General features: G+C 41.0%; 1 protein-coding gene across 12 annotated transcripts in view; it reads right to left on the minus strand.

Annotated features, from left to right (window-relative positions):
• rapgef2b (Rap guanine nucleotide exchange factor 2b) overlaps positions 1 to 24,588 on the minus strand; it is a 151,632-nt gene that overhangs the window by 79,465 nt on the left and 47,579 nt on the right. For 10 of the 12 annotated variants that reach the window (XM_049585093.1, XM_049585100.1, XM_049585097.1 and 7 more), the window contains exon 4: positions 14,273 to 14,356. In XM_049585093.1, the coding sequence (XP_049441050.1) occupies positions 14,273 to 14,356 (84 nt within the window). Of the gene's footprint in view, positions 1 to 2,169; positions 2,431 to 4,748; positions 4,887 to 14,272; positions 14,357 to 24,588 lie in introns of those variants that run through there. The other 2 variants (XM_049585102.1, XM_049585101.1) reach the window with 2 other exon arrangements.

Genomic DNA, 24,588 nt, shown 5'->3' on the forward strand with positions numbered 1-24,588 from the left:
AAACCAGTGATAACATCGAATAAAGCAGCTTCATGTTAAAAAGCAGGGTTTTTCCAATGTTGTTTGGCTCGTTGCAGACGAGTTGTGTAACTTGAGACTTTCAGGTGGTTTTAACCAGAAACCAAATTATCAGCAGTGGTCTCCTCCTCTCCAAAACAAACAGAAAAGGTGATCTAAACCGGTAAAAACACTGAATGAAGCTGCTTCACATTAAAAATGCTGTTCGGCTTATTACGAAGGGGCTAACTATAGTGGCTGACGCAAAAATGGTCCTCTCTCGAGCCAGTGTTTGGTTTGTCCGTTCTGAGCTACTGTAGAAACATGGTGGACCATGTGGACAAGGACCTTCTCCCTACGTAGGGATAAACAGCACATTCTAAGGTAACAAATGCACAACAACACTTATTGTCAGGTGATCATACAATTAAGAAAGTATACTTTATATACTATATTCCCTTTCTGCCAACATATCCCCCTAAATGCTACACACTGGACCTTCAAACCCAAACAAACATGGACGCCTTACGTCAGCCAAAGTTTGTTGTTCAAGGAAATAAAACCCACATGTATTGAATATAGTGCCACATTGCCTGGTGACGTCAACGCTCCAAGGTCAAAACATGGAAATGGTTCCCATGCCACAAGACAAAAACACGATTTAAACCTTCATCTCAAAGGTAAAAGAGGAAACTTTTCCTGTAAAGGGTGATTTTGATGAGAAAGCACCTGGCTTGGTGTAGCACCTGTTGCTTTAAGATTGCTCAATGTATGTATGTCAACTCCATGAGAGCGCAGATTTAATGAAAGGCTTAAAAAACACAGACAATTTTTCTGTCTGCATTTTAAAGCTCGACTTGGTGTTGTCATTAAAATTCAGTTTGCTGCCTACTTTTAATCAGTCAAGCTTTATTTGCACAGCACCTGTCATACAGGTTTTGGCAAATCAAGTGCAAATGCAAGCGCTTGCAGGTAACTGACAAGATCCCATAAACATAAACTCTACTAGTGGACTTTAATATGCTCCCAAACATGCTGCCATCAGACTCTTTGTGTGATCTGGTTTCAGACAGGCGGCCAGTGTCTCATTTTCAAATTAAACCCTGAAGCCCTCTCTCAGTTGACTGACTGACATCTCCCCTGCCTCAGTGGCCTCCCATTCCCCTCCCGTTATACAACAAGCCTGGGCGTCTGGAATGTCATTCCACATGCATCACTAGCCTTTCACTCTGCGAGCCCAGCAGCCCACCGCCAAAGCCTCAGATCCATTCTGCCGTCTGACTGAACCAGCGCAATCCCTAATCTGCACCCCTGGTCTGAGCTGGAGGAGGAGGTTGGAAAGCAGGGGTGGGGGGGTTCCTCACTCTGTTAATCCGTTTAACTGAGTAAGTGGTGAGACGGCACACCGGCTTTTTTAACCCACCAGACCCTTAAGAAGGACAAAGATTAAACTCTGGTTATGCAAGACTTTAGACCCAGCTCAGAGGAGGAAGTGACTGTCAATGAAAACAGCATCCAGGCTTGAAGGGTTTACCAGCATCCCCTCTGAGCTGCAGCTGACCGTCCAACCTCCTCTCACACTGCAAACATAAACAGAATTCCTCGGAGTAACGGCGTGGCTGCGCTGCACACATACCCCGAACCTTAACCCTGCCACTTCTGAAATAGAACCTGACACTGATGCCAAGAATGTGCGAGTGACTCTTGACTTTAGCTTCCCAAAATACAACTCCACCGATATCATAATGGCAAAGAGAAAAGGGCACTGAAGAAGAGTTTCATAGAGAAGTAGCGAGCAACTAGGCGAGCCGCTCAAAACTTTTCCGAGACGTATCAATCAATCACAGCTGCATCTATAAACCATTTCTAACACATTCTCCCCCACAGCAGGAGCTCCATCTTTGTTTTGGTTTCAAGGTTGCCAAAAGCCCCCCCTCCAAACACGAAGAACACACACCCCTTTTACTGGCAGCACACACTGCACACTGACAGATCCAAAATAACATCAAAGTCGTGTTTCACATTCCAGACTTGAAGGCTTTACTGCAACCAGCTCCCGGCTCCGGAGACGAGTCAGATTTTTAAATTACAACCAAAAACAGAGGAGTTTCCTGACGGAGCTGTAGTGAGCCTCACGCAGGAGTTAAGTGCTGCTGTAGTGTGGACACTCACCCCCAACTCTCCAAACTGCTCCCAGAGTGACACCACCACCTGATAAGATAAGAGGGTCCCTCCGTCTAAAATATCCCCCTCGCTGTTAGTCCACAGTCGGTCCGACAGGCATGTTCCAAGTCCCGAGACTTTGGTGTGACTGCGGCATATCGTCCTGCGCACACCCGAGTGTTGCTGTGTGAGAATGGGAGTGTGTGGCTCTCAAAGTGTGTGTGTGTGTGTGTGGATCAGCTTCTGCCCAATGGCTCTGCCCCCTTTCTCTCTCTGCCTCCCTCTCTCTATGTGTAATGTGTTTCGTTGACTACAGCCAGCATTCCAGCGTGCGACTCACTTCCTGCTACAGAAAGAAACAAGTGAGTGAGAGGGTAGGGTGTGTGTTCGTGTGTGTATGCGTATTATGGAGGGGTGGTTAGGCGTGGACAGCGTCTGTCCTCCCCTTTCGGTAGAGGTTACTCATGAACATCTTTTCTCACGACTTCTGTAGAATTTAAAAAAAGTTTTGAGTCACCTGAAATTTAGATTGTAACTCAAACTTCAATAGCCTAAATGTACGGCTTACTGTTCTTACTTCCCAGCATGCAGAATATTTTAGTTAAAAGACTTCATAAGCTTCTTTTTCTCCACTTTTATGAAACGATAGAATCTTGTTATGGGTGTTTTTTCACACATGCAACTCACATCAGTCACAAATTCAAGATTCAAATTAAAAACATGACGAAGAATACGTTGTTTTTTTGTTGTTTGTTTTTGTTGTTTGTTTTTGTTGTTTTTTTGAGTGTTGCAAGTTCAATTTTTGATAACATCTAGCCCTAGTTTGCTCCTACTTTAGCCACTTCTCCATACTTCATAACTTAAACCAGAGTTCATACTTCTAGTTCAGCATTCAGTTTGAATGTGCAAGCAAACAACACGGCTCAAAATTTAATGAGTCGGCAGCGTGACGGATGAAGGATTAGACTTTAAAATGCTGAAAAAAAATAAAAATAATTGGCAACTAGCAAGTCCTGTCATTACCAAACCCTAACAGAGGAGTTGTTGAATGAACGTAATTCTTTTAGTTTGTCTCACTTATTTTCCTAACCTACAAAGTCGAAGGACATGGAGACAAAACAGTTGCAGCAGAGACTGAAGCCATATTTACAGGGCTGCTACAAAGTACCTTCATTATGCCGCCTTTGCTTTTTTACATAGAACCAAATGGCAGCATCATACCGCCTCAGAGTGTGCTTTCAGATTGCATGCTGGCATCCTGGAAGCAAAAGAGGCATGACAGGCATTGACGTGAAACACAACAGCTTTGGCCTCTACTGTGACATATAACATATGTGCCAGCAGCGCTTTCTAAACAGAACACAACAGCAAAACATGCCAATAACAATTAATTGCTTCCCCTTTTATATGGCAGTCGATCTGGTCCTCAGTGTCTTCCGAATTTGCGGACATTCTCAGTTGGTGTTCGTCTTCGAGTTAGCTGCTAACTGCTGCTTTTTAAATCTCTCTGTGATAGATTGCACACATACCACGTCATCAAAACATCACACCCGTCCTGTTATGGCTGTCGTTTCGGTGCTGTTACTACCTCGACTGCTGGTTTAAACGCAGACAACTTCCTCTCCCCATTCTGCGATCGTACCTTTTATGAAGAACGGTGTGGTGGAATAACAGCGTGCCATTTCCACCTTGAACAGGCAGTGTAAAAGGGGCTTGAGATATCCTGCCAGTAACTTAGCAGTATGAGGCAAGATACAAAAATGCTGGATCCTACAACGCCCACAATGCAACTTAGTGTCTTTTCATTAAACTGAAATACCTATATCTTTCAAACTCTAATTTATATCACGTGCTGTCTATCAAATATTTAAAGACTCCAAACCAAAGCTAAGATAACCCCGATGACTTTATCAGACAGAACAGCTTTGGAGCCACAGAAGATATTATACAACTGCTTTCACAGGCTGTGTATAAGTCAGTGGAGAGCCCCTTTAAATGAAATTACCTCTGTAGTTTTACATCAGAACAGCTCATAAACAAACTGAACTTTTCAGCACTAGTTCAGTTCAATTCCACATTTAGAGGAGCCTCATAATTTTATGTTGAAGCAATCTAATAATTTTTACAGTGTAGTCAGAACAGGCTATAGTCAGCAGCCTTATTACTCTGGTACCAGCGCTCATGTGAGTCACTGTTGGCAACAAACCAGAAAAGTTATTTTAAAATGTTTTTCTCTAAAAAGAGGAAAATATTTCTTGTCACTTGCACAATCACTTTTGAAATGTTACATAATTGTGGACATGTTTCAACACTGCACGAGAGACCACATTAACCAGGCAGCGATAACATGAAGTTTGCAGTTATAGTTCTCTTTATCTATGTGACGAGTAAATATCAACTTTCAAGCTTATCACCCTCTGCTTCCACAGAACATACAATATATGACAATGCTGAAAAGAGATGAGTAAGATCTGTGTTTGTGCAATAACAGAATGAATTTTCACCAGATCAGTTTGTCATTTACAGTCACAGATGAGTCTGTCTGAGCTGCTGCAGGCTGTCACGAAATGATTTGATGCTTTACTGACCTTTTCTTCCTGCAGTTCAAACAAACAAGGCTGACATTCTTCTGCTAGCTTGAACCGCAGCGGCTGATATGTGCTAATTCAGTTAAGACTGGTGGTTTTGGTTCGCCAATATGCAGCTGATAATCAGGAAACTGTTCAGCGAATGACCGGAGGTGAAGTCCTGACAGCACTCAACTGATAGTGGTGATGAATGCAGGCAGCGGCGAGGAGGAGGAGGGGAAGTAAAACCAGTCCGGGGTAAATGAAGTGCACATCAAGGTGGAAGTTATCACTTCCACACGGCGGGATGTTACTGAAACTGTTACTAAAAATATTTCGACATGTTTATTACACTATTGTAATAAACATGTCAAAATATTTTTAGTAACAGTTTCAGTAACTAAAAATATTACTAAAAATATTTCGACATGTTTATTGAGACAAGTAAATGTTGTTGTTTTGGGGAGAAAAAAAGGCCGATTAAGACAGTTACGAACTTTAGACAGGCGTAACATGTATGTACCAGAGCTGTGCATTGCTGTTAAGAATGAACTCTTATTTATTAGTGTTTTCATTTTCTCTTTCTCTTGTGCACGTGCAAATAGTTTTGCTAGTTGTGCACTTTTCACGACGTGGCTCACACTTTGTCCTTATGATTTCTTTCTTGTTGTATAGTGCCCTTGTGAAGCACTTTGTGACCCATGTCTGCAAAAAGCACAATATAAATAAATTTTACTTACTTACTATTATTTACATGTTTTGCCAAATTCTGGTTCTGTCTATTGCTTAAAAAGTGTTGCAGAGTTGCAGAAAACAGAGCTGCAGCATCAACACATCTTATTTTAGAAACATTCATTTTATAAATAAGTCCTAACTCATACATTTGCAACTTTAATGTAGGAAAATTCAACCCCAACAACGAAAAACCTGTCATATACCACAAAAATCACACTGCTGCGACACAAACAAATTTAAAATGTGGTACTGTTAAGTTTGTGGTTAGTGGTTTTGCCTGATGAAGATCTCGTCACCGAAACGTTGCAGCATAAAAATAATTGTTTTTGCAGTTCAGACAGTGTGAGGGAGTCTTTTCCACAAGTTTAATTCTTCATGTCTCTATAATACTATAGAAATGAGAAAAAAATAAAACAGGTAGTTTTCATGATTTTTTTTTAAATTTGCTCCGTACAATAAAGCAATCCATTGTCCCACTCACGGCTCTCTCCTTTTAAATGATATCATCCTTCACACTGGCTGCCAAACAGGGCTTTAGATGTCACACACTTATTATTCCCACGTGCCAATGGCGACAAATAGGTTCCTCGTGATTTTAAATCTAATTGAATTATATTACATTTTTTAGCTAGAGTTTGCCTCTTTATTAGGAAATAGGTGCGCACAATATACTAATATATTCTAGGGCCAGTTGAATATTCCCATGATCACAAAATCCCACGGCACACCTGGGTTGGCATCACGGCACACCACTTGAGAACCACTGGGTTAGACCGATGCACACTGTCCACTTGACTATTAGTGTTCTGTTGGATTTTCTTCTGTATTTTTGAATAAAAATATATGAATGAATAAAAAAAAAAAAACTCAATAAAATATCAAGAAAGTCACACTTCTCCTACACAAGCTTAACAGATAACACTAAGATCAGACTACACAATATCAGCCTGATAATAGCCCGGCCGACAGATGTTAGACATCTGGAAAGAAAATGAACACCAGGTGCAACAATTACTTGTTTTTATCCTATGCAATGTGTTATAGTGGAAGACAACCAGCGCATCAAACGTCTAAAAGACCGCCATGTCTAACATATTCTGTTCCAGCTTCTACAACACGTTTTGTGACACAGACCAATGGGAGTAAAAGCTGCTCTTTCAACTGTGAAACATGGTAAAGCAAAGAAACAATGATTTTTGCTTTCATTTTATCAAGTCAGAAGAAAACCAAATCAATCAATAATACATGCGGCCCCTTGTGTCACCCTCTGCACACTCATCCTGTTTCCTTTTTCCTACCCAGTGACAGAAGACAGAGCCCACATTCATACATATGAATGATTCCAGATTCATCTTAATTCATAAACTGTTATTACACAGACAAACATTTGTTGTTGGTGGAACAGTCAAACTGGTCTGTGATGCTTTCCTGGTGTATGTCATGAAAGATGGCGGGCTGTGATTGGTCCGAGTCCAACGTGCAGTCTGCCAGATCACGGCCAAAATGTATCACAACGCTGTGATGGCCTAATCTGACAAAAACCATCATCATGTTTCCTGACCCTGACCTGATTTCCTTTAATGACATGTTTTACACAGCACATGTTTCTGCATTTTCTAAATCTGTCACCCGCTTACTAACATTTATTTATTTGGGTTGTATTTGATTTCATGCTGGCCTCTGGATTAAATAAAGCACAGAGCTCTGGCTTCTTCACTTAATGACTGAGTCACTGCTCTCCCCGTGGATCACATCTCACTACAGCGGCCAGAGAGGGGAGGGGGGAGCACAGAGAGAGGAGCACTGAGTGAATGATGGAAGCGTATCAGGTTCTCAACCTTGCTGCCAGTGTAGATAGGAGCAGCCATTTCTGGGTAGGGCCTGTCTGAAACCCAATTCCACCACATCTTTAAAAGCTTCAGGAAGTCCCGCTGGACTTCATTCAGTTCCTCATGTCACAACCAATTTCCCCTCCCAGCCATTTTGCCCTCGCCACTGTTTTCCCTTTGCAGCTATGGCCATTAAAGAAAAAACATTAATGACAGAAAAAATTCGAGATATGAAGGAAGAACCTGAAAGTTATGTCTGATAGTTTGGAAATGATACAATAGTTTCGGCTTTAAGAGGCTGCTAATGAGGAAATGCCTCATCACGTACATAACCACTTCATATTCAAACGTCACTTCTGTGAAAACACTGACACACTGCTGAAGCAGGAAGTGTGACAGTTACGCATCCTCCTGTGACGTCAGATGGCTTACAGTAAGAGCCTGCTTCCACCTGGTATTAACATGCGTCGGATGATCAGATCACTGGTGGTCAGCTCTAAGTCTGTCTGTACACACCAGGTATTAGACTGGGTCTCCACATGCGTCTCCAGTGACCACTTGTGATCTGATCTTATTTCCTTGCTCTATATGCAAATAAACATATACATGATTTCCCTTTGCAAAGACAAAATGTGTCGTTGTTTTTAGCTGGCTGGAGGTTTGACGTGCTATATGCACACTTAAGCTCTAGTTCATTAGTTTGACTCAAAGGGACAGACTGCAGGAGGTTGTGCAGTGGCACCCTGCAGTCCCTTCACATCCCTGCCGCTAGAGGAAATGTGCTGCAGGAGTGTGAGCCACATGCCGAAGACAGCAGGTGAGAGTCTCCCGCACACACACAATAACAGGGCTACCTGTTAGCATCACATTGCTTACGTACCTTTATGCTTATTAACAGGTTGAGCAACAGAGTTGAGTTTGTTGTGACCGTTTAACAGCTGCTGCTGTGTTATCTCATGCTTACCAGGACAAACTGATTGTGCAGAAGAGGAGAGCGGCTCCAGACACAGTCCTGCAGCGCTGCGCTTCAGCAGCAACAGAAAGTTTGCCTACCCGGTGGGGAGTTGGATAACCAAGGAGGTCAGCTGAGTAGGTGCTCCTTCAATGTGGCCCAGGACACATTAGTGTAAACAGTGCTGAAAGAATGTGACTCAGACCACCTCTCAATGTGGTTTGAGTGGTCAGACAGTCCCTCCGGGATTTTGCAGGCTGTTTGTGAGATTGTTGTGGCCTGAAATGCCTGGTTTCACAGCAGTTTTTCTAAACAATGCCATGAATGTTGCAATGTCTATAGCTGTATTTTTGTTTTTTTTGTTTTGTGGGGGCAAGTGAAAGTTGCAAAAATAGTTGTGGTGCTGTCTTAAATGTTTTCCACAGAATCAGAATCTATTTGTGAGGCTCTCCTCCTGCTCTCTCTTCCTCGTTAGCAGAAGCTAACACAACACAACATGATCTTATCACTACTCGTCATAGTGTGCTGATTGGGCAGAAGCCCCACAGCAGTGGTTAGCAGTCAACACTGAGCTGTTAATCTCACACAAACATCGAAGCGGCCCGACACTTGCAGAAGCAGTCTCGTGATGAACAAAGAGAGAGAGGGGCTGAGTGTATCAATATACTGTGCTCAGCTTTATAATAAAATGAGATTTATCTGTTCTAAATGGTAAAATTTGAGGTTAAGTTGCAGTGATTGGACAAAATTGCAAGGCCACAGGAATTGGCTGAGAAAAATGAAATCCTGGAGGGACTGATCAGATCTCAAGACACGCTGAGGATGCATTGGATGTGTTAACACCTTTACGTAGAGCTGGCCTTTTGATCTGACCTGATGCGTGTTAATACAGGTGTAAAAAGGGCCTTAGATAATATCGTACCACTTTGTTAAAAACTTTTCTCTGTCACTGTTACTGGGGGAAAAGTCATATAACCACTGCAGTGAAAAAATTGGTTATTAATTTCCTATTCCTTCTTGATTTGAATATGTACACTTTTTTATTATTTCAAGGGTTGAGTGAGTTTCATGACCGAGGCGTCCTTGAAAACCTGAACCAGAATGTGTCATTTTGAATGTGTCATTTCAAAAATGTCTTCTTGTCACCAGGGAAATAGGCCTCACTTCATTTCCCCCCAAGAATGATGTTTTTAATGTGGCAGCCATACAAGGGCTGTGTCAGAGGCTAAGACTATAATAGAGTGCTGGAGTGCTCTGTCTTTATCTTTATACATGTAAATGTGTTAATTCATCGTGCTGCAGACTTATCGGGTCATATCATCATCGAGCCCTGCTTAATGTTTTTTTCCTGATAGTACTCTGAGAGTCATTGTGTATTATAATGGGGCTTTATACGTGCGAGCTGTTTGTTATTGACACACTCCTCTGTGGTTACGTTGGTTTAGGTTATGGGAATAACACGGTCATGATTAAAAGAATGCATTAAATGTTTTGTGGGATACAGGATGCAAAGTTTTTATGCCCAGCCACACACCCGACATCCTCCCTGAGAGGTTTTGTGGTGCTCTAACGACATCATGTTACGTCCACTTTCGCTTCAGAGAGATGACGGTCGATATTCACACAGTCGCGAGAGGTCGCTTGTCAAGAAAATGTCAAACTTCTTGTCAAAAACAACCAGTACTGTCATTGTTTCTGGTGAGGACAGTTTCCAAAGGTGGGTAAGTTTGAGTGCATTTATACAAATGGAGGTTAAATAGACTGATGCATGCATGTCTGTAGTGCACGCAGAGGTCCTGTTGTTTCTGTGCCTTTAGTGTCAGCCTGCACTTTGTTGATCTCGCTGTTGCTATGCTGCTTAACATTATGTTCCCAAGACAAATCTTCCGCTTGATCCTGTGATTCAAGCGCTCAATGTGCAGATGACAGAAACAAGACAGTCTTATGCAATGCAGATGACATCTCTCTAGACAAAAGTGAGCTAATTATCAACTATATACAGTCTCATGCAGCAGAGTGGACCCCTGCACAGGCTTCCTTGCAACATATGCTTAGTAAACATTTTCAGAGCCCTCTCTTCCCCAGCGACTGCGGTCGAGCATTAACTTTAATCTGCCAATACCTGCAAATCCCCCCCTGGCATCCCACACACGCATTTTCACCTTGGCAAAACTGAAAAGGTTATATTTAAGAGGGGAGCAGCTTTTGTGGCACATTTCTGATCGAGTCTTCCGTTTCAAATGCCTCCCACATTCATGTGAATCCGTAGAATGACCGCAGCCGACCCCCGCAGTGCTGCCAGGACAGCTCTGCTCCGCGGGCTAAAGTGACGGGGCCCTGAGTGCTCCGAGTGGCCGTAGGTGTGTGTTACGCAAGCTTAATGGATGAAAAAGATCATTGTTTTCAAGACGCCCACAGAGATGGTTCATGTAACAGATCCACTTGTGAAATCGCAGCTTTTTAACATTTGGGTCTTGGCTTCAGAGGTGGTGATCGCTGCTGTGAGCTGAGAGAGGGGAACATGAATGTTAAGTCCTCCAAAGGTGTTGTAGATAATTATTATCCATCATGGGGGTGGGCTCTGGTCACAAACACACTCTCTACCACTCCTCTTTCTTCATATACTCAACTCTTTGTTTCTTTGTACAACCCACATCATCAGAAAAAGGGCTGATGGAAATATATGTAAATCGCAGAGATGTTTAGAGTATCTTCAAACACCTTTTTTAACCAAAACAAAATAAGATTAGATTTTCCCTTCAATGTTGCTGAAACCTAAATCAAAGTAGCTGGTGGCTACTCAGTTTGGACATTATTAATTCATTATTTAGCATTTATAAGAACACAGATTTAATGAATGGTTTCTAACATACTTTATGGCACAGCTTTGTTAAATTCTCAATTGAGATTAGTAAACTACAGCATCCTAAGATGTGTTGTTACTGAAGAAAAGAACATTACTATGGTCGCAGTTCTGATCATAGATGCTTAGAGGAGCAATAAGATCATTTTTAAATCAACTTTTTGTGTCAAAATATTGATTTCTTTAATAAGTAGCTGTGTAATAAGCGGGATAATGTACAGTGAGTGGACAATTATTGCAAAATTAGCCCTTTCAAGGTGATTTGAGACCCCTCCACTTCATGTTGAGATCCTGCATCACCCCCTGTCTGGGTTAATTTTGCAATGATGATCCACTCACTGTACATTATCCCTTACGTAATGTAGTTGTAGGCTGTTAAAATTACATTTTAAGTGTTAATTAATGCACAGTATTTGTAAATTATAGCTTATATAAAAACTTCTAATATGAAGACATACTTTATATCACGGGTATCAAACTCATTTTAGATAATGGGCCACACACAGACAAACTTGACCTCAGGGGGGTTGGACCAATAAGACCATCGCAAAATAACTTATAAATAACAATAGCTCCAAATTTCTCCCTTTCTTTATGTGTTAACAGGTAAAAGTACATTCTGTAAACATTCATCCTTTTATAAAACAGATGAACAACCTGAGATGTCTTAAACAAACAACAGAACAAGTGCAATTTCAATAATATGTCTCAGTTTTACCACATTCAGTCCACTTCTTAGTCTTAACGTGCATTTCTCCGTCATTTCCATTTTTTAGCAATAGGGTTCCACATGTATTGTTTTAAGATAGAATTCTGATGCAGATTCTTTTGTACTGAAGCTGCCGATTGACAATATTTTGCACAATGTTTAGTATCTATAAGTAGTGCTTTTTTCAGAGAAATATATCCTGAAACCTTACACCTCTTAACCCAGTCATCTACTGGGCCAGATTGGACCCTTTGGCCGGCCATTCTTGCCCACGGACCATATGTTTGACACCCCTGTTTTATATTATTACAACCCTGATTATAACTTTTCTATATTGTTGATTATCTGTCTTGCAAAGCCAGATCTATCTGGTGCTGTGCGGAGGTTTGAGCTAAGAGGAAAAAAACACTCTTAGTTGCTTGTATTTCTTTAAAGCAATCACAATCATCTTAGATGGCGGTAAACCCAAGATGCAGCAATGGTGGTCTTTGAAAATGGTGTCGGGAGGGAACTTGTTTTGGTGGAAAGGCATGTGCTGGCATTAAAAAGACAAAATCCCCACAAATCGCCACATAAAACATTAAAAGTCGTTTGATTGTGCCTTCAGCACTGCGCTTCAGCAGCAACAGAAAATTTGCCTACCCGGCGGGGAGTTGGGCAACCAAGGACGTCAGCTGAGTAGGCCGTCCTTCACTGTGGCCCAGGACACATTAGTGTGTGCATGGCTACTAACTTTTCTTAAGCAATTTTAGCGTGTACATTGCTAGCTCGGAAATTGTTGTTTCACTCACAGCGCTAAAACGAAGCGTGGAGATAGGTCTGGCTATGTGAGACTAGTTTCATGTCTCGACAAGGATTTGAAAACTGTAACACGCAGTGAGCGTGGTAACGTCTGGGTATAAAGCGTGTTTTTGGCTGCCTATCTCAGAGTCCACATCCTGTGAGCCAGATAATCTGTTTATACACCAGCATCGACTTGAGGGTGCCCACAGGAAGAAACTTATCTCTTCTTACAACTTGATATGATGTGTTATAGACCACATATTCAATGTTTATGTACTGCTTATGTTTGTTAAATAATGGAACGTAAAGTTTTGACAATTCCTGTAAAAATCATTTTGAGGTCGACACTTCTGTTGTTATATTTTTAATATTTCTAACTCTTCCTCAAGTGCTTCTAACATATTTCTATGGCAGTAAATATGTCCTGATGCAGACTTTAAACACTTGAAGGAAAATTATTTTCTGGTTTAACAGAAAGTTGCAGTGTAGTGTTTATATTAGTTTAACAACTGGGGGTGTTGCTTTACTTCTTCCTGGGGAGGTTGCTAAGTTTACTTTCTCTGTTTAAGTTGAATGAAGTGATATATTTACATCTTGGAGCTGAAGTCTCTTTTATTTCCATACATAAATCTGCTCATTGGGAGAGATATCTGAGATGTGTGTTGTAGGTCTGCAGAGTCATCTGCAATGCTTTATTGTTCTGTCAGGACCTTAGTGAGTGTTTATAGTGTTACACATGCACAGAGAGTATTTGTGAAAGACAGATCCACTGTGCATGCTTTGCTTCTCTACAGTTGCAGGTATGTGGGTTTATGCGTGGCTATTTTTCTCTTGTAACATTTTTCAGAAAGACTTTATTTTGTCTTTTAAGAGAATTTCATGCATCTTTTGGTACCGTCGGTGCACATTTGATGCCGTCTTTCTTCATCTCCTCTTGTTCAGGACTATTCCTTGGGGAACCACACAGAGCATTTATGCAGGAGAGGCACTATGAATGCTTTGTTTCTCTAGAATTGCGGGAAATGTGCTGAAGCCATTTCTGGTGCCTTGCAATATAGTGCAAGACACCAGCCCTGCAACATTCTCTGAGCTGAGACACACTGTGTATGGGAGGCACTGGAATATCAGGGTTTTTCTGGATTAAACCAGCAAGTAGTGCAAATTTAAATCTTGTGTACCAATTTGTGACCCAATATTTGGGATCAATACATTAACAGTTTGTTCTGTGGTTGGAAGAAATTGAAACAAAAGTTGTAGCGGCCTCTTTCTCCCGAGTGATTTTCCTCTGTGACAACATAAATAAAATCTTTTTTTTTTTTTGTGGTAGAAAAAGCAATTATCTGATTTATACATCTCCTTTTGAGAATTTAACAACAAGCAGGTGTCTCCTTTGTAACCTTTACTCCTGCAAATAGTGTTTAAAAAGCCAATTTAAGTAAAAGGCATCACCCCTGTTTACTCATCTGGATAAGAGCAAGGTGATAAGAGGGGGATACAAACTTTTTCAAGATAGTTTAAATTAAAATTGTCTCTCTCTGGCCAGTCCAGGATTAGTTTTTTATCTCCCTGTGTGGCTACTCTAAATAGGCTTTGAAGGGAGGAAGCTGCTTGGATGTTGGTGCCAAAGTCAAGCCTTAAAAATGGCACCTGATCTAAAATGGCCGGTGATCTTACCTGCTTCTGGGCAGGAACATGGACTCCTTGATGAAGACGGAGCCAGACAACAGGATGTACCAGCAGCTTCCGATGTCGTCAGGACTGCAAGACAGAAAGAGAGACAATGAGCACAAATGATCACAGAATGCAACGGATGGACAAAACATTATAACTCTGAGGTGAATAGGGTAAGACACTGTGTAAAATTGTCAAAATATAGGCCTATATATTAACAGAAATTCTCCAGTTTTAAAGCAATATCTACTTTTTCACAAGTATATTAAATGTCAAAAATAAATCTTGCACAGGTAAAAGATTGTAAGTTAGTCATGTAACAATATCATAATACTGTTATGGACTACTTTGTCTTCATTTTCACGTTATTACATTGTCAACGCCAAGTATTATATTCTTGAACTTGCTGTATGGTATATTGGGAACAAACTCCTCATGTGTATAGGCCCTGCTACACACTGAAAAACACCAAGCGAGCAAATATTTAAGTCCTATCTTTTAGACCTGAAACAATTAGTCAGTTGGCAGGAAATTAATCAACTGTTTTGATAACTGATTAATTGTTTTAATTAATCTTAAAGGGATAGTTTGGATGCTTGAAGTGTGGTTGTATGAGGTACTTATCATCCACAGAAGTGCTAACATGGAAGCTAAGTAACGCACCACTGTGGACAAGGGCAACACCATGAAATGTATTTAAGTTTAAGTTAAAGTGCACGCTATATTGAGAATATTATCAGCGCTCTACCTTTCTGTCAGACAGCCAGTTCCAAAGGGAGGGAACCGATAATGGCTTCAGATGCTCTTCTATGTTCTCATCGAAGTCACCAGACCCCAGTGACAAAACCAGTAATTTTAACTTGCTGAACACAGGAGTTGCTGGTCTACTGCTGGTCGGGGGGGGGGGTACAATAGGTTGTGTTGCTGCCCCCCCTTCACAGCAGTGTGTTGCTTAGCTTCTCTGTTGCACTCCAGCCTACTTCTCCAAACTGGGGGTGTGCTGACTGCCATCCACTGTAGGTAATGCACTGACTGCAGGTAAGTAACTAGTACAACCCAGCTTCAAAAGATCCAAACTATCCCTTTAAGCAAAACTGCCCAAAGGACACTGGTTAAAGTTTGTCAAATGTGAATATGTGCTGGAGATGTTGGTCCTTATTGACTGTCAACTGAATATCTTTTGTCTTTTGTTTGTTGGACACATAAATAAAGGGCATCAACTTGTGCTTTGAGAAACTGTGATAAGTTCTAACATTTTGTGGACCAAACGATTAACCTATTCATCTCTTGACCTACGTGGTGACGTAGAGGTGCTGCGATTTAATGCATCAACAATGTCAGCCTGCTCACTGAGCTAAATACAGATCACTGCTTTGAAAAAAAAGATAAAGTAAAAAGCAGAAAACATGAGACAGAGAGAGCGTTCGAGAGACAGAGAACTATGAATGAACTGAGGATTCATCTCTCATCCTCCCACACCCATGGCCCTGCTGAGACACACAGACGAGGAAATTGGGCATCGCAGACGAAGTAAACTCAGACTGACCTCTGGATGATGTAGTTGGCTGTCAGGATCTTACAACATGACTGGTAAACAAACACACACACATACACACACACGCTCCCACCACGCTTGTGCAGCAATTTTGGCAGTTTAATTTATATTAAAGACACTTTTTTCAGGTATTATGTGGCATTACTGGTGAACCACAGGCCTTATTAGGGAACATCAAAGACTGTGCGGTGGGGAGTTGCCTTCAGAGAAACAACTCACTAAATATGAAATTCAGGAATTAAATTAACAGACAGTGTTAATAAAGCATGATGATAATTTTTAAAGGATAACAGTTTTTTAATGTATCATTTTCTTGCTCATCTCACTTATCTCAGGACTTCCATGGCTATCAGAGGGATTGCAAAGAGATAATCTCATGAGGCGCAGATACACTGAATCTTCTATGGTTAATACACGCAGGATTATCATAGAGGCCGTGTATGTTAACCTACTGAGAATGTAAACAAATGCTATGTACGCGGATAAAGAAGTTAATGCTTGCTTTCATTTAAATGCATCCAGCCACAGGGCCCAGAGGACAAACAGAACATATGCAGGTCAGTTCAAACATCACAGAGAGAGCTGCTGCTTTCACTTTCACATGGGTTTAAAAACAGGATTCAATGTGTGACTTTAATTTGAGACACAAATAGTTGAGGATTAACAAACATGTCACCTTACAGCCCTGTGACAGTAAAGAGGAAGTAGAAATCTAAAGAGGGAAGTATCCTCATGACACGTAACACTGATATTATCTGTCTCTGGTGCTGGGAATTTGACATGAGCAATGAAGTTTCGGCAGTGGCGGACAGAAAGAGGCACGCCAAATGAAAACTGCTGTCAAACCATTTCAGTTCAACTTACGCTGCAGAAGTTATTATTAATTTCTCAGATTGTATGACTCATTATTTCAGTGTTTAAATGTTTCACTTATTGTGACATCTGTCATTTCTTAACTAAACAGTGAAATAAACTATGCATGACTAATTAAGTAAGCTTTATTTTATTGCATGTCCCATACAGTCTTCTATGAGCTTAATGGCCCATACACACCACACCAACATCAAAGAGCTTGTGGCGAAAAAGGTCGTCTGTTGTGTTGCCTGTGTCTCGACCGAACAGTCGTACTTGAACACACCTCAAAGACTACAGCCAATGGCAAACTAGCACATATGTGCCTGCATGACAAAACTCTCCATAGCAGCAGGCAGCGGCAGTCTGTATTTGTCACTCAAATAGCAAAACAGGAAGATGATTTAAGATACTAATTAGCCAGTTAGCACAACACAACCTGATGCTGAAAGAACAACGTACATTATTTGTTAGGGATGGTGGAAAAAATTGATATAGCATAGTATCGCAATATTTTTGTGTGGTAATACAGTATCGTAAAGTATCAGTTTTAGTATCATTTAAATTATCAATAAGACAAATACAAATTCAACTTTGGGTAGACTACGAGAGTAATAAAATCACTTGCTCTGGCAGTCCACTACATGCATTTTTCTGCTGCAAAAATGGCTGAAGTGAGGTGAACCGACTGAAAACTTCAGATAAAACAGTTGTTGACAAAGTTTTCCTTTGGGGACATAATTTACAGTTAAAAAAAGGTAATAAATCGTACTATATCGCACTATATATTGTCACAATGCTCAGCATATTGCAACATACCTAAAATTGTGATAACATAGAATCATGATGTAAGTATCGTGATAATATCATATTGTGGATCCTCTCCCCTATCAATCGCACCCTTGCGAATAGTAACACAAACAAATACGAACTGTTACCGCTAAAGAATTTAATTGTTAAAAAAAAATCTAACATAATGTAACAAGTTTGTTTGGATCTCACTTCCTCTTGACTCTTGTTGTTTATTTGCTTTTCTTACTTCTGTTTCTCTTCTCGTGCACTGAGCTAAACTTCTATTAGAGGAGTTCTTCTCACTGCCAGGTCCTACGCTGATTCAACATCAGCCGATAAAAAGCCAACAGTGGCCAACAAGGGCCGACAAGTTCCAATGGTGCAGGACACACCGCAAATACAAGGGTTGACAGATGCTAACCAATGGCGCGACATCAACCAATAGACGACCGTCAGCTTGTGTCACGGCCCTAAGAGGAGCTGGAAGGCAGACAGTGCCAAGCTAGCTGTTCCCCCTCATTTACAGTTGTAATGAATTCTTCACGTGAGAGACATCTTAGTTCAGCAGCTCTTATTTTGAAGTCAAGTGCAGTGGCTTCTTCTGGGAAGCTATGAGAAGTAGGTTCTCTGCATCTCTGTGACTAATGGGTTAGCTGTGTGCTGGGTCCACTGCCACCTATTGAGCGCCCTGACGTGCTTGGGGAGTTGCTCCCGCGAACTCCTTCCACATACTGAATTTGGTGGCATCAGGGATGGTAAAGCCCAGGTCCACTGCAGTTAGACAGCAAAAGGCTCACTGAAGGTGCAGGGTCAGTGATGCTAAGCTAAGCTATTTAGTGTACAGACATGAGAGTGCCGTCAAACTTCTCATCCATGAGGCGAGAAATAAACTTTTTTAAAAACAGTAGAGAAACAGTCATCACATTATTTGGAAAAGTTTTTTTTAAAAAGCGAGAAACATTTGCTGCATGATTATCACTCTGCATCTGTTCAGGTTTTACTGTTAAGCTTCACCTGAGGGTGCGAAAACCTGTAATTGTCTTTCCTCTGAATACACAGCATTAATTTGACTGGAAATTCAAATGGTTGTTTCTCTTTGTGAAGCCTCCATCTGTCTGTTTACCAGCTGACTCTTAAAATCGTCACCTCGTTATAGAACAAGAACGTCTGCTCATCACGCTGACACCAGACCTTAGTTGGAGGTGGTCTGGTGTTAATAAGGCAGCGGCTCGTGTGAATATCCCTGAATGTTTTCACCTGGTCTGAGTGAGACTTTTTAATTGAAACCAAAAGGGGAAAGAAAAGCAACATCAATGACCAGTCAGACATCAGCAAGGTGGGAGTGCTTTTTGCTTACAGAAAGGTAAAGGATGGGTGCACTTATTATAAACCCGCCCCCACACAGACACACATATATTCACACCCAGCGTCACTGTGCTGACTGAGTTTTTTTTCTAATCACTGAGAACAAAGTCTCCCCCTCCTTCCTCCTTCCTTCTCCTCCTCCTCCTCTCTACACTTTCCTTGCAGAACTAATGAGGCTGTAGACAGCACACCCTACTGACACAGTGCAAAATCCTCCACCGGCATCCACTCTCCTTCTCCCTCTGCTCATCTCCGCCCGCCTCCCTCCAGACTCCTTCCATCCTTTTATGGCTCTTCCTCGCGATCAGAGATGACACGAATGAAATGCTCAATTATTAATTGTTGGCACGCAGATGCTCGGAGCGAGGGGAGCACCTCACATGGCTGAGGAGGAGGAAGAGAAGATACAACACCAAAAAAAGTAGGAGATAGGAGACTCTTATGCGCCGCGACAGCTTGACTGAACTGGGTCACGCGTACTGAAAGCGATCATCAAATGCTAAACATCATCCACCAAAACCCCCTCGGGAAGCCTTTAGCAGCGGGGGAATCGGGTTATACGAGAGCCATGGAGGCGGTGGAAAGGGGTAAAATGACGCGGGACGGCTGATTATAGCATCAAGACTTCTGTGGAATGTGGATCAAATTTTTTATAAAATCAAGAGTTGAATTCAAGAGTGAAATGCCCCCTTTTTAAAATGTGAAACTGAGTCACATCTTGCTGTGAACAAAATTGTTGGAAAGACTCAGAAATTCACTTACATTTCTTTACTTTTGACTTTTAACATAATATAATCATTTGTCTCTTATCGATACTATTCATGCTCTTTTCGTAAATGGGTACACAGTATTTGGACTGATGATGATGGTGGGATAACAGCAGTTTCACAGCAAGAGTAGTGTCTGACAGGCGCACTCAGAGGCCCAATATAAACAAGCAACTAAAAATATGCCCATTTCAACGTGTTATTGTTGTGATGTTTTCACCATGAAACTCTCAAGAGACCCTCAATGCCACAATGCTGCTGTGACATTGTGAAATAAAACATTCACACCACTGTTGCAATCGTCCAATTGTCCTAAAAATACATTTGTTTTTGTTTTTTTTTAATCTAAAAACAAGCTTTACACAGTTTGAATACAATGGAAGGTTTTGTGACCAGCTGATTGGGGATTTTGCAAACACTGACATTCTGTTTGGGAAACGATCTCAAATTTCCCTCCGCTCCTAAACTTAGACTTGTTCTTTTTTGTTTTTTTTTTAACAGGAGACCCACTATGCTTTGTTCAATGTTACAGTGTCAGATGTTCATATTATACATGGTCGAAGTTTCGAATAATGAGGTAAATGTATGCAAAAGTAATTCCTTTAGACCATTCTGAACACTGTTTCCAAAGTTTTTCTTCTTTGGCTACAAGATGATGTCAGCTCCTGACAGATATCTTCATAAAACCATCTTCTCCAGACATGCTACTGTAAGTGTTTACATTACGTAGCCAACACTGCTACATGTAGCTACATGCTAACATCTGGGAAAATAAATCTTGATTGCAGATGTTGTTTATTTCTCCCTGACTTTGAATCATATTCCTGCTTGAACATGTCCAGTTTTAAAGATTTTGGCTAAGAGGCTGACCAATCACATGACAAATACAGACTACCACTGCCTGCTGGTATGGAGAGATATTTCCATATACACATCTGTCGACTGTCATGTTTGTTGGCCGTTGGCTATAGTCTTTGGGGCGTGTTCAAGTGCAACTTTTTGGCAGAGATAAATCAGTTTAATTCTTAAGGGAAAATAAAGTCAAAATTCTCTGATTGCAGCTTATTAAAAATGTGAATTTCATGGTTTCTTTACTCCTTTATGACAGTAAACTGAGTATCTTTGGATTGTATACTAAACAATACATTTGAGGACGTCATCTTGGGCTTTGGGAAACACATTCTCTGACCTGTTATAGACCAAACAACTACTGATTATCAAGAAAATTGTCGACAGATTAATCGATAATGAAAATAATACTTAGTTGCAGCCCTAGTCTGAAGCACCTTATTGAAAAAGCTCAAATTATGCCTGTGTGTTACAGACCACATCATTTAAGATACAGTACATTGCAATTCTGCCATTTTTCTGTCATTTTGACTAATTTATGTGCTTCCACTGCAGATACTTGTATGATGACTAATGTCTCCATGTCAGCAATTATATAAGCTGACTGGTCACTGGGACGTGATGGGTTTTTCAGTTCCATCCTCCACACAGTTTCCTCATCTCCCCTCATGTGACATTGTTTCTGAAGGCCAGGAGCTTCACAGTGTCACGGGAGAACAGGAGCCGTATGAGGGGGACAACTTTCCGACAGCTGCACGGGAGCGTCGCTCTGAACCTCAGCCAGGGGTTAAAATATCACAGTGTGCAAACTGTTCTTCTTTAAAATATCACAGTGTGCTGAATGTTCTTCTTTAGTATTGTCATAGTACGTTCGTAATCATCAACATCAAGTTAAGTCAAAGAACAGCTGGTGTATTTAAACAGATGGGTTCGCCACACCTAATCGTCATACTGATGGTTGTAAGATAAGTGTTTTTGTTTTTCTCTCCAGGAAACAGCTTGTTTGACTTGGACTGTGTCAGTCTACTGACAATAGACATATTCTTCTTTTCCTTCCTTTAATAATTTCAATCAAAACGTATACTGTAGCTATCTGAGAGGGTAAAATGGGATTTTAGTATTAGGGTCACAAAGGGTGATGTGTTGTTGTTTCTATAACAGCAGTTAAAAGACAGTCACAACTTTCAGACAGGCAGGCTTAGACAGTAAAAGAAGGTAAGGTAGAGTAAACTTAAATGTCCCCAAGGGGCAATTTGAGATGCAGACAGTAGTCATTATTACTACAAAACAGTACAATACATAACACACAGAATCCAGTGTCGCACACTGTCAGGGGTAAATCATGGACAATTTGTGGTCGCCGCTGGTTAAGATAAGTGACAGCAGACGGGACAAAGGACGAGCCGTAATGCTTAGCGCTACATTTGAGGAGGCAAACCTCCGCCCTGATGGAAGCACCTGAAACTCAACATGGAGGGGATGCTGAGAGTCTGAGACAATAGACCGAGCTTTAGAGGTGACCTTTTTCATACAGATGCTGTCGGTTATTAAAAGTAACACCAGTGATCTTGCAGCACAATTTGACCACTTGTTCCAACATGTTCTTGTTTTTAAGGCTCAGATTAAAAGATTAAAGATTAAAAGAAAGAACGGACTCAGTAACAGCGGAAGAGAACAACTTCATTTACACTCCTGGGCATCCTTACAAAGAAAAGGGGTTGGTTTGCCTTCTTACAGATGCCGTCAGTGTTCACATCAAAATTCATCTTGTCATCTAAGACAGTGCCCAAATAATTATACGGCTGCACTGCTGCCACCGGCTCCCCCCTGATCACACAAAGAGCAGGAGGGCAGGGCCTCCTCTGAAAATCAATAATGATCTTAGACACATTAATGTGGAGGAAAGACTGGTCACACCAATTAATAAATTCATCCAGTACTGGGCCATGATCATATTCTGATCCATGAAGAAGGCTTACAATAACAAAGTGGTCTGTGTACTTAAGGACAAACCAAACCAAAAACTGTATTAAATGTATGAATGAAAATAAATTATTTCAGTAGGGCTGCACAATTAATCGAAATATTATTGAAACTGTAACATGTCCAAATGTCAATATCCAAAGAGCTGCAATTGTTTGACAGGGTAAAATGTGTCAAAACATACTAACATAAGTGATTTATTGTGGAGCTACAAAGAAGCCCTGGCCTACACATCATAATCCAGACGTAGGGGAACATGTTCATTTGGTACAGACCCCTGCGAAAATTGCATTATCATTTTCTTTTTCAGTGAAATGAAATGCAGAACTTACCATTCCCTCTAAATTCCCAACTCACACTGCAACTGAAATATCTGTCAAAATAACTGCAATTTGGTTTAACAGTTTTATCGATTGACCTGACAGTAATTTTCTCAATGATAATTAGTAACAGCCAAAAAGTAGAGTACAAGATGGCATCTTTAAATGTTGAGTTTTGTCAGACCAGCAGTTCAAAACCTGAAGCTATTCAGTCTACTATCATAAAAGAAAAAAGACTGCCAATTAATTTTGCGTTGACTGACTGACTGTCCATTCAAATGTTTTTTAATGTATTACCTACTTACATTATTTGACTCCAATCCCGTAGTTTGAAGTTTACAAAAAGACTCCCAAACAAGCTAATTCTACAACTCCAACAGAAAGCAGCAAAACACCATCACTTTGTATCAGTACAGAGTTTTCAGTTGGACTACACAGACCAATGAGGGTCAAAGGTTAAGGGTTGCACTGAAAGAGCTGACATGGAAGAGGTTAAAAGCCGACCAGAAGGTACTAACCCTCTTCACCAGCTTCTGTTAAATGTGCCAGGTCAGCCTCCATCTCAGGAGGGCTTTAGTACTATAATCTCTGGATGCTCTCACAGCATGGGATGTTTTCATGAGATATTGAGTGTGACTGTGGGAGTGTGTGTGTGACTGTGGAAGAGTGTGAGTGTGTGCGCATGCATGTAGCATGAGCACTCTAGCAATCTGGAGCCCCAGGCAGGAAAAAATGAGTACTTTTACAACTATTACCCTTATCCTCCTATCATTGCTCCGGGACTGCCAACTGTTGGGGAGAGTCAGAGTGAGATTGTGACTGTGCGGGTCATTAACTAGGTCATTTGTATGAATCTGAGTGATTTTATCCAACATCACGGGTGTTTGTAGAAAAAGAAAAAAACATGAATATGGAGCCAGGATTTAACTCTGTGCAAAAATGTTCTTCTGGATGCCGTCATCTCTTAAATCAGGGGAACATCCAGAAAAAAGATGGCTGCCAAACAGTGAAATCTTGCTCCAATTTATATGAAGCAGGGTCAATTACATCCAAAGCTCAGCAGGAAACATTCCTTTTCATGTCTTCAAAGCTGCATTAGAGAAATAGAAGCTTTTTATTTGAGCTTATTCGATTCAAGAGTTAAAAAAATCTCTGCTCAGCTGAAACAATAAGTTGATTAACCTATTAGTCGAGTGACATAAAGTTAATTGGCAAATATTTACAGAAAGTATTCCTTGTTTAACTCAGTGGTTTCGGCTTATCTCTGGTGGGGGTGGCTCAGAAGATTGAGCAGGTCATCCACTGAGCTTCAGATTAGTGGATGACCATGTCGAAGTATCCTTGGGCAAGATACTGAACCCCAAATTGCTCCTGATGGCTGTTCCTCTGGTGTGTGAGTGTGTTATTAGAAATTGATGGCACCTCGTATGGTAGCTTCAGCCACCAATGAATGAATGTGACTCATATAAAAAAGCGACTCATGTAAAAATCCCTATGAGTGGTCGGACGACTAGAAAGATGTTATACAAGTGCAGGTCCATTTACCATCTAGTATTACCTGTCTGGAAATCATATTCTTTTTCCATTTCTAGATATTTTAGAAATAGTATGTCTGTTTGTAAACTGGTGGTAAGCATACAGAGCCTTTTTGAGATGGCTAGTCCATGTGCTAAGAATGGAGTAGGGCCGGATCACGAGAGTTGCTTTAAGATGGACACCACCAGGCAAAAGAAAAACCGAAAGGCCCCAAACCACCTAGCACAGAACTGTGACACTGGAGTTGGAAAAGATGAACCTGTCATGGGGAGAGGCGTAACATGCTGCCAAGGATCGAAC

The sequence above is a fragment of the Epinephelus fuscoguttatus genome, linkage group LG9 (assembly GCF_011397635.1).
Source record: "Epinephelus fuscoguttatus linkage group LG9, E.fuscoguttatus.final_Chr_v1".
NCBI lineage: Eukaryota > Metazoa > Chordata > Actinopteri > Perciformes > Serranidae > Epinephelus > Epinephelus fuscoguttatus.